The sequence below is a fragment of the Anastrepha ludens genome, chromosome 6, assembly GCF_028408465.1.
Source record: "Anastrepha ludens isolate Willacy chromosome 6, idAnaLude1.1, whole genome shotgun sequence".
Lineage (NCBI taxonomy): Eukaryota > Metazoa > Arthropoda > Insecta > Diptera > Tephritidae > Anastrepha > Anastrepha ludens.
The window spans coordinates 35,541,606-35,551,085 of NC_071502.1; the positions used below are offsets into that span (position 1 = coordinate 35,541,606).

The following is a 9,480-nucleotide window of genomic DNA, read 5'->3' on the forward strand; positions in this document are numbered from 1 at the left end:
TCACGCACACAAATCCGACGATGACGGAACTTTCTGCTGAAGAAAAATTCAATAAGAGGAGATTTAAATGAAAACCCCCAACTAATCTTTTATAATGTAATAATAAGAAATATATTTTTGTAAATTTAATTTTTAAAAATAAATTACATATTCCTAAATGGTCCTGAGCAGTGGTCTTACAGTATCCTTTGACTTTCCAAATATCTGTAAAACAATTTACTTATGACTAGTACGGAATGGTACTTAAACGATAGTAATAAGTATCACTATGCTATGGGGGATATGGCGACTGTTTTCCATTTTGCCATCCTGCAAGTAGCCGAATGGATAATCGAGAGGAGATGTAGTGGGAAACAGATTGGAGTGACAGTCAGGCTGCATTGAGGGCCCTGGAGAACGCGAAGAACGCCTCAAATAGCGTTCAAGAATGTAAGAAGAAGCTTAATTCTGTTACAAAACAGAACAGGCTTGTACTTATATGTGTTCTAGGACACCCCGGTGTTCAAGGAAACGAAATTGCCGATGAATTGGCCAACCGTGGATCAGCGGTTTCCCCCACATGGGCCAGAGCCAATAATCCGAACCAGTTCCGCAGGAATCATGAATTGGATCAGCGATTATGCAGGCAATCTACATAAAAAGCGATGGTCCGGTCTAGAACGCTGCAGAACTGCAAAGTGTTATGTGACAGGTCCGAACGGAGAACTGCCACGCTTTCTACTAAAACTTGGAAGGAAAGACGTTCGGTTGATGGTCGGTATTGTTGCAGGACACAACCCATGGGGTCAGCATATGACCACCATTGGAATCATTGATGACCCAATGTGCCTGTCTTACTTGGAGGAGGCGGATCGCACTGAGCTCTTTCTCTGTGAGTGTCCTGCCTTTGCTAGAGCAAGGCTACGAGTTTTGGGTTCCGATGTCGTGATTATGACTAAAATTCGCTCTGTCAAACTGGAGGACATTTACAGATTTGCCTAACAACCTGAAAAATTCTCACAGTACTAACTACCATTATCTCTGTCTCTATTCTTTGCTATCTCTTTCTCTGATACTTTTCTACTTCCCTCCTTGACTATCTACCCTCTTTTCATAGCTCTAAATACAATGGGATCTTTAGGTTGAGTGCTTGGTTGGTGCTCCTTGGCTCAACCTATTCAAATTTCAATTTCAATATTCTTTTCGAAGCAATAAAAAAAAAAAAAATCCCACGATACCCGATATCTGCCGAATTCAGCGAGTCTACCCTCATCGAACAAGATAGGGCAGATATTTGCATAGTTAGTTGCCATTAAATGATAAAAATATTAAAAATAACTATATTTTGTATCAAAATATCTCGAAAAGGTGTGAATAGTCGTGACAATTTTTGCTATATTCGTGGTGAGGTGATATTTAGTGAACAAAGGCGCTCTCCATCGCCTAGAATAAAAAAAAACCTATTCTTATTACTTTAACGTGGACATAAGACACCCAGATAAAAGCTAGATTCGTCATTTCTGCTGTAATTTGTGTGCTGAGTGGCGAAAAAACATCATTTCATTTCGCAGTGCCAATGCAATGGCGAGAATCAACAAACCATCAAATTAACTGATGTATCTGGAAAGGGCAATAGGATTTCCAAAAAAAAAAAACAACAGAAGATTGCAAAATATACCCAAACATACCATTGGCTACGCTAAAATATATAAATAACCCTCAGATTTTTATTTCTGAAAAATTTAAAACCTTTCGTGTGTGCTCGAGATCGATCTTGTTGTATGGTGCTCAGGTTAAAAAAAAAAAAATAATTGGCGCGTACACTTCTGTTAGGTGTTTGGCCGAGCTCCTCCTCCTACTTGTGGTGTGCGTCTTGATGTTGTTCCACAAATGGAGGGACCTACAGTTTCAAGCCGACTCCGAACGGCAGATATTTTTATGAGGAGCTTTTTCATGGCAGAAATACACTCGGAGGTTTGCCATTGCCTGCCGAGGGGCGACCGCAGAAAAATGTTTTTTATTAATTTTGCTTTCACCGAGATTCGAACCAACGACCTCTCTGTGAATTCCGAATGGTAATCACGCACCAACCCATTCGGCTACGGCGGCCGCCGCTCAGGTGCTCAGGTTTGGGGTGTAGAAATATATGTATGAGCCTGTAGAGAAACTTTTGCGTTTCTTTATTGAAAAAACTAATCTTTTTGCCTGCCCACACGCCGACTTACATGATTCACAACGAAACCAATCTGCTTGCGCAATATTTGCATACTCTTAGAGCTCAGGTTTTGTTTTATGTTTTGCACTGTTTTTCTCTGGCAAATTGCAGACTTACGTATATCCTTGCTAAAGAGGCGGTGCATCAGGGTGCACGTTGTCGTTTGACACACCTAGGCCTACTGTAGGCCCATTGTGATACCACCTGGGTTGTCCCCTCTCCTCGCTCTACATTGTCCTTATGAAACCAACCTGTGGCTTTGATATATCTAACAAGACTTTTTATTTTTATATTGGCTACTTGTGCCAAGTTATTCAGGTAGTTTTTTCCTAAAATATTGAACCTTCTTCTATCCAGAGCTATGCATCCGCATATAAAGTGTTCTATAGTCTCTTCTTCTTCAATGTCGTTACAGCTTCTGCAATAGTCGTTATACGGCGCTCCCAGTCTACTGGCATGCCTGCCAATTAGACAATGCCCTGTTAGGACCCCGAGAAGATTTCTCATATTTTTCCTGTTTAGTTTCAACAGCCGGCTTGTGCGGCCCTTGTTCCATTCCGGCCACGTCATTCTACTAGTTGCACAGGTCAGGGACTAAGACCATAGCCTGTTGGCAGCACTGTTAGTGTGTTTATCTATAAGCATCTTACAAGTTGCTAAAGGTAGAGGTATGTTCGCTTTGTCTGGTTGGATCGGTAATGTGGTACCCAATCTCGCCAGTTCATCTGCTTTGCAGTTGCCTTCTATGTCTCTATGACCCGACACTCAGAGCAGGTTTACCTATTACTAAGTACTGTGATAGTTCTGTCAAAACGTCGATACATTCTTTTACTGTCTTCGAGTTAATACTAGGCGATTTTAAAGCTTTCAGGGCCGATCGAGGACACTTTTGTTTAGGTCTAGCAGGCCTTCTCTGATAGCCAATATTTCAGCTTGCAATACGCTGCAGTGATCCGGTAACCGGAATGAGATGTTGGCATTCATTCCTTCAGAATGAAGGCCTCCGCCTACTTCATGTTTTAGCTTGGAACCATCAGTATAGATGGTGATTCCGCTTCTATTGTCCTTTACCCCATTGTCCCAATCTTCTCTCGTTGGGAAAGTTGTGGTAAAGGATGTGTTTAAATGCATCTCCACTGAGCTACAAAAGTCTGTCGCTTGATGTAGGAAGGGGTATTCGTCTAGTATTCTTGCGTGACCTCTTCTGTTAGGGGCTAAGTTGGAAGATTCTCTTAACCTAAGTGCCGATTTCGTCGCCAGCTGTTTTCTTTAGGCCTCAATCGGTAATAGGTGCAGCATGACATTCATCGCTGCCGTGGGCGTAGTCTTTAGTGCCCCGCTTAGCACCCCTTTGAATACTTTCTAGGCATTTTACTGTTGTTCTTTTCTCAAGTGTTGGCCACCAGACTAAGACACCGTATGTCATGATAGGCCTTACCACTGCTGTATATGGTCAGTGTACTATTTTTGGGGTTAGGCCCCTTTATGCTGTAAGTCTGATCTTTCATGCAAGGCTTTTAAAAAAGGTAGCTTCTACCGTCCAGTTTGTAATTTGGATGTGCCAGAAAATATTCAGCACGTCATTGGTGCCTGTCCTGTCTATGAAAATTTTCGTTGTGAAAATATATAAATTCTGTCAAAAATATTGGGTTGGGGAATAGGTTCATAGCGTTTTTACCGAAGACTTTTATTTAAACAAAAAACAGTAATTATATCAATAAGTTAATCAATTATATATTCGCCCTTGCTGTTTACAACCTCTTTACATCTCTCGAACAATTTTGTTGATGCCAGTTTTTATGGACCTCTTTGTTATCGAAGGTAACGCCGTTCATATGGTTCGACAGGGAGCGGAAAAGATGGTAATCGGTCGATGCAAGGTCCGGAGAATACGGCGGATGCTGAAGAACCTCCAATTCGAGCTCTTGGAGTGCGGTTTTGTCGACTTGTGCAACATGGGGCCTGGTGTTGTCATGAAAGATTATGGTTTGACCATGTCGGTCAGGTATTTTCAGTCGAATAGCCTCATTCACGCGGTGTAGCTGGGCAATGTAGAGCTAGCTTCTTGTTGACTGTGACATTCTTTTCGAGCATTTCCCAGTGCACCATGTCCTCCCAGTCCCACCAAACACATATTATGATCTTCTTCGGATGAAGATCAGGCTTGACTCTCGGCTTTGGCGTATCTGCTGGAGCCACTCACTCATTTCTTTGCTTTTTAGTGCTTTGATGTACAGGCACAATTTCTCATCTCCTCTGACGATTCGGTATAAAAAGCGCTGTTTATGACCGCGTGTTGCTCGATGGCGGGTGAGCTGCTGAGACGCAATTTGAAGGCGACTTTCTTTGTTTTTTTTGTTGAGTTCGTGAGGCACCCAGGCTCCCAATTTTTTCGTAAACCCCATTGAATGAAGGTGATTGAGAATTGTTTTATGATCGCAGTAAATTTTTTCCGCCAATTCACGACTGAATTTGAGACGTTCTTCCTCGAATTGCGCTGCGGGACGTGTCATTGGCATCAAAGTCGCCATTTTTTAACTTTGTAAGCCATTTCCGTGCTGTAGACTCGCCTATGACACCTTTTCCATACACGTCGCAAATGTCCCGTACGGCTTCGGCTGCTTCGGCAGCTTTTTGACTTCGATGAAAAGCAAAGAAAAGCAGGTGTCGAAAATGTTGATTTTTACCTCCTGGGCATTCCATTTCTAAGCCTCAAAACTAATAAAAAATTAAATAACTCAAAAATACAATTAAATTAGTTTTGTTGAGCAGAAAGAGTTCTATCGAACGAATGCTTACCCTTTGCCAAACAGCAAATAAATCGTTGTGAAATAAAAGAAAATATAAAATCGCTATGAACTAGTTCCCCAACCCAATACATTGGATCTCTTAAATAAAAACATGATTTTGGTGGCGCCTTCCCAAAGCAGTTACTTTATTTTTCGCGATTTTGATAATTCTGACGTCAGGTCTCTTGCCAATACAAAACAAACGAAAGGAGGAAAAATTAAATGCTTGTGAAAATTCAGTGAATGGCTTGGCAATATTGTGATTTGAGAGATTTAAGCTAAACGAACTAATGAAAGCGAAGTGCTGCGTAAATCCTCCAAATAATGGCTTTTTTGCGATTTTATGCGGAAGACGCCAGACCAAGAAACTGTGTTTGTGTGCGTATAATTGTGTTTGGTGGGTTCCATTGCTTTCGCATACTCTTCCTCTTCACAAACAAGTAATTCCTTGATGCACTTGATTTTATTTCTTTTATAGATTAACACATCTTTATAAAAGAAAGTGTACAGAATATTTTGAAATTAATTATTGTACATATAGACATACATACAAGCATACATACGTAGATATGTTTCATTAGTCCACAGTCGTTAAAGCAAATTAGTTCTCGTAATCGAGTTGTTCAGTGCGCTCTTCGTGACGCACTTCTACATCTACGACCTTCATATTCGGAGTCAGGAATTGGGCTAGGTTTTCAGCGCCTGAGCGAGCGAGGCGGTCAAATGGATACCCCATAGCACGACGATCTGGATAGAGACTATCACGCAGGCCACAGTAAGATGGCTCATCTTTGCACAAAATCCACCACGATTGCCTGATCTATGACAAGTGTAGAATATTGATTTACACCAAAAAATAAAATTTTCAATCATAGTTGTTTCCTTACCCTATCGTGATCATAATTGGATACCATAACAAACAATTCGCAGCAAAGACCTTCGGGCAAACCTTTCGGGATGAGCATATGATCAGGCCATCCGCAACCACAAAAGTTGAATTCTAACTCATCAGGGCTATCTTCCCCCAGTCGGTTTTTGTCTACATTGCGGAAGGTTTGCTCGAAGGGAATGGTAACACTGGACTCAGAGGATCGTCGTCGAACGGTATTTTGGCCAGGGCTTACTGTTGATTGAATTGAAGTTAGCGGTGACCCCTGTATGCATGTATACATACGTAGATATGTAATATTTTAATACTTACGAGAGACAACAAATTTGTCTAATTCTACCATCAGCAAACGTTGATCTTTGAAAAGCATTTCCTTATGGGTCTCATCTCTTTTCGGCCCCAAAAAGATTCGCACTGTACCCTTACGATAAGTTTCACCTTCGTTATTGATGTTGATTGTGTAGGTGAATGGAGTATGTTGAAGATGAGTGAAGCGAGCAAACACATTTCCACGTGACACAAAGTCCAATCCACCTGATAGGTCAACATCTGATTGTTTCCAATATGTTTGAAGAACATTAGATCGACTTCCTCTAGAAAGTACTTGTACACGAGTGACAGACACACCCGGGTAGTTTAGCTCTCGTAGAGTGTATGGCGTGAGACGAGTTTTGTGTTCCTGGAAGATATCATCGATGTATGCGTGCCATCTGTAGAAAACGGGATCTCGCATGGCAGTGGTGGAATCCCCCATTACGCCAAAGGACTCCAAATGACGATGATCGGGATCGTGAGAATATGAAATGAACACGTGGCCCATATTGTGTAAATCACCATACGTGGCCCGGTTTGGAGAAAGAATAGATGATTCAATCAGGTTGCCCAAAATATCAATGCCACGAACTTCGTCCAGTGGTACCTGATTGCCACTTTCCTGAATTAAGAAAGATTTTATTAGTTGCATTTGTATATTTTGGACATGGATAAGTGGGTGTGGTGTAAACTTACATCAGTGACAAAGCCTTTCGCTATAGCATTAAGTATACGATCGTTCCAGCGCTCCAAGTCACTTACATCCATTTTAATTTGATCCAATGGTCGGTTTAGGTCTGACAATTTTGTATCTTTAAATCGTGGTGGCCAAGAGCGACTAGCCACCAATGAGTCCATTTTGGGGAAATACGCTTCCTCTATGGGATCGCGCAAGTTGTTGAAACGCAAAACTCGAGCCAGATTATTGCTGAAGCGTTCCAAGTTATACCGAGCCAATATTTGTTGATGCATGTAGTAGAAGAGTTCGCCACGACGATCCTTGTCCACAATGGCACGATCGCAGGCTTCAAAGGGATACACCAAATGCCAATGCCAATGATGGAGGTTAACACCAATATCTTCACGGAAATACCAAAGCCGATGTTCGGGATCTAAGTCGGAAGCAGTGTAATCGCTTGGAATAATAATTGGCCTACGTGACCCATCAGGAACAACGAAGACTTCTTCTCGAATCTGACGGAAAATACGGGAGTCTACAAACTTGTCGGGGAAGTTCAGTACAAGGGGCGGAATGTTCAGCCCTCTGGTGTCCTTACGATGTAGCAGCGCCACCGACAGTGCATAATTGAACAAATACGGATTCAAACGATCGCGAGCATACACAGCAACACTCTGAAGATCGTCAATGGAGGACGCACCCATGAAAATGTCAATCAGACGACCAGCAATACGACGATGAGCCGGAATGAAAAGAGAAAATTGTACATCTCGGGGTAGTGACATGGGTACACGCAGATCCGGAATAGTTATAGCTCGAACGGGAATGCGTTGCTCTACCTTTTCAGCGAAACGACTTTGAACCTCATTGCTGATGGGACGATAGCGGTCCGTGAGGAATTTGTCGGGCACATCGAACACTTCGTCTTTTCCCTTCTGCACGAAAATGGGTTCGATAGGACGATCGAAGAGCAACAGCAGATTCTTTTGGTCAGCCATTATTAACGATGATTAAGTAGTTGCTGTGGCTGATATGGATTAAAAGACTGAATTTGAGGCTCGCGTTCTATGTGCACCACGTTTGCTTCAATACGAAATTGATGGAATGAAACAAGAAATGCACTCTTATATACTGACAGCAAATTTAATAAGTAGCTATCACTAAGTCCTCTGCGGTCGCATTATCACATAATGTGCGGTCACAACTGCAGCTAGATTTCGCTCTCAGACTACTTTCTCACATACATATATATGCATGTATGTGTGTGTGTATGCCTTCCGAGTGCAAATTTTAATTGTTAGATATTTTTTTTTTTTTTTTTTTTTTTTTTTCTTCCATAAAATATTACACCTGTCGTTAGACAATAAGTAATTTGATTTACAAAAAGATGGAATGAGAGTGATATTGAAGGGCCAATGACCCAAGCTCATTTAGAAGAAATATATACATATTATTTAAAAACAAGTGGTTAACAATGACATATACGATTAGTTGACAATTGATTACATGGATTTTGCTAGATCTGTTGGTGTTTGACGGTTAAGCCGACTTTGGGTAGATTTTTCTTTATTAGGTAGTCTTCTCATCATAGGATTTGTGTGCGTTAATAATCTATTTATGTGTCTTCTGCTAGCGCTTTGTATTGTTTCATCAATAGTATCGATGTCAAGGTCGCGATGAATATCTGCGTTAGGTATGTACCAAGGTGCATTAGTTAAGGTCCTAAGTATTTTAGACTGGACTCGTTGAAGTATACTTAGATTACTTTTTGCAGCAGTGCCCCAAATCTCAATTCCATATTTCCAGATCGGAGCAATTATCGTTCGATAAATAAGTACTTTATTTTGCAATGATAGATTGGACTGAGGTCCAAGTAGCCAGTACAATTTCTTAAAACGATTTTTAACTTCATTTCGCTTTTTCTTTATATGCTCCTGCCAGTTTAATTTCGAGTCGATCGTAATACCCAGGTATTTCGCTTTGGTGTCAATATTCGCGTCAGAATTACCAACGCTAACTGGTTCAATGGTTGTCCTTCGGTTTGTGTAGTTTACTTGTATTGTTTTGTCAGCGTTAATTTCGATGTTCCATTCTTTGAACCAGTTTAATGTCACATTTAATTCGTTTTGTAAATTTTGTTTTGCGACTTTTGTATCTTTATGAGATACCATGAGGACTGTGTCATCTGCAAATGTTGCAATCATGCTGTTTTCTGACTTCGGTTCCGGTAGATCAGCCGTGTACAATAGATACAATGTTGGTCCTAAGACACTGCCTTGGGGAATGCCTGCGTTCATAGGTTGAATGTCTGAACATGCGTCGTTATATTTAACATAGAATTTCCTGCCTTGGATGTAACTCTTAAGCATAAGGTAAAAGTCATTAGGTAGTTGTGTTTTTAATTTATGGAGTAACCCAGGGTGCCACACTTTGTCAAAAGCTTTAGCTACGTCGAGGTATATGGACATGCATACTCTTTTTTTATTCAGGTCGTCATTAATTTTGTGAACTACTCTATGAATCTGTTGGATTGTTGAATGGTTTTTCCTAAATCCAAATTGGTGTTGGGGTATCAGATTCATGCTTGTCAAATAATATTTTCTCGAAAATTTTTGAT

At 40.9% G+C, this 9,480-nt stretch overlaps 1 protein-coding gene across 1 annotated transcript; it reads right to left on the reverse strand.

Annotated features, from left to right (window-relative positions):
• Positions 1-5,008: 5,008 nt before the first annotated feature.
• LOC128866321 (phenoloxidase 2-like) lies at positions 5,009-7,967 on the reverse strand. The gene is made up of 5 exons (XM_054106948.1): positions 6,881-7,967; positions 6,185-6,806; positions 5,871-6,106; positions 5,547-5,803; positions 5,009-5,471 (listed from the first exon to the last, which is right to left on the reverse strand). The coding sequence occupies exons 1-4, from the start codon at positions 7,859-7,861 to the stop codon at positions 5,585-5,587; spliced, it is 2,058 nt and encodes a 685-aa protein (XP_053962923.1). The 5' UTR covers positions 7,862-7,967; the 3' UTR covers positions 5,009-5,471; positions 5,547-5,584.
• Between the last annotated feature and the right edge of the window lie 1,513 nt (positions 7,968-9,480).

Bases quoted from the DNA above. Each gene is read 5' to 3' on its own strand.
- LOC128866321 (XM_054106948.1), bottom strand. From the start codon at position 7,861: ATGGCTGACCAAAAGAATCTGCTGTTGCTCTTCGATCGTCCTATCGAA. The intron at 6,807-6,880 runs GTAAGTTTACAC...TTCTTAATTCAG, and splicing joins CGAAAGGCTTTGTCACTGAT to GAAAGTGGCAATCAGGTACC. The intron at 6,107-6,184 runs GTAAGTATTAAA...TTCAATCAACAG, and splicing joins AGACAAATTTGTTGTCTCTC to TAAGCCCTGGCCAAAATACC.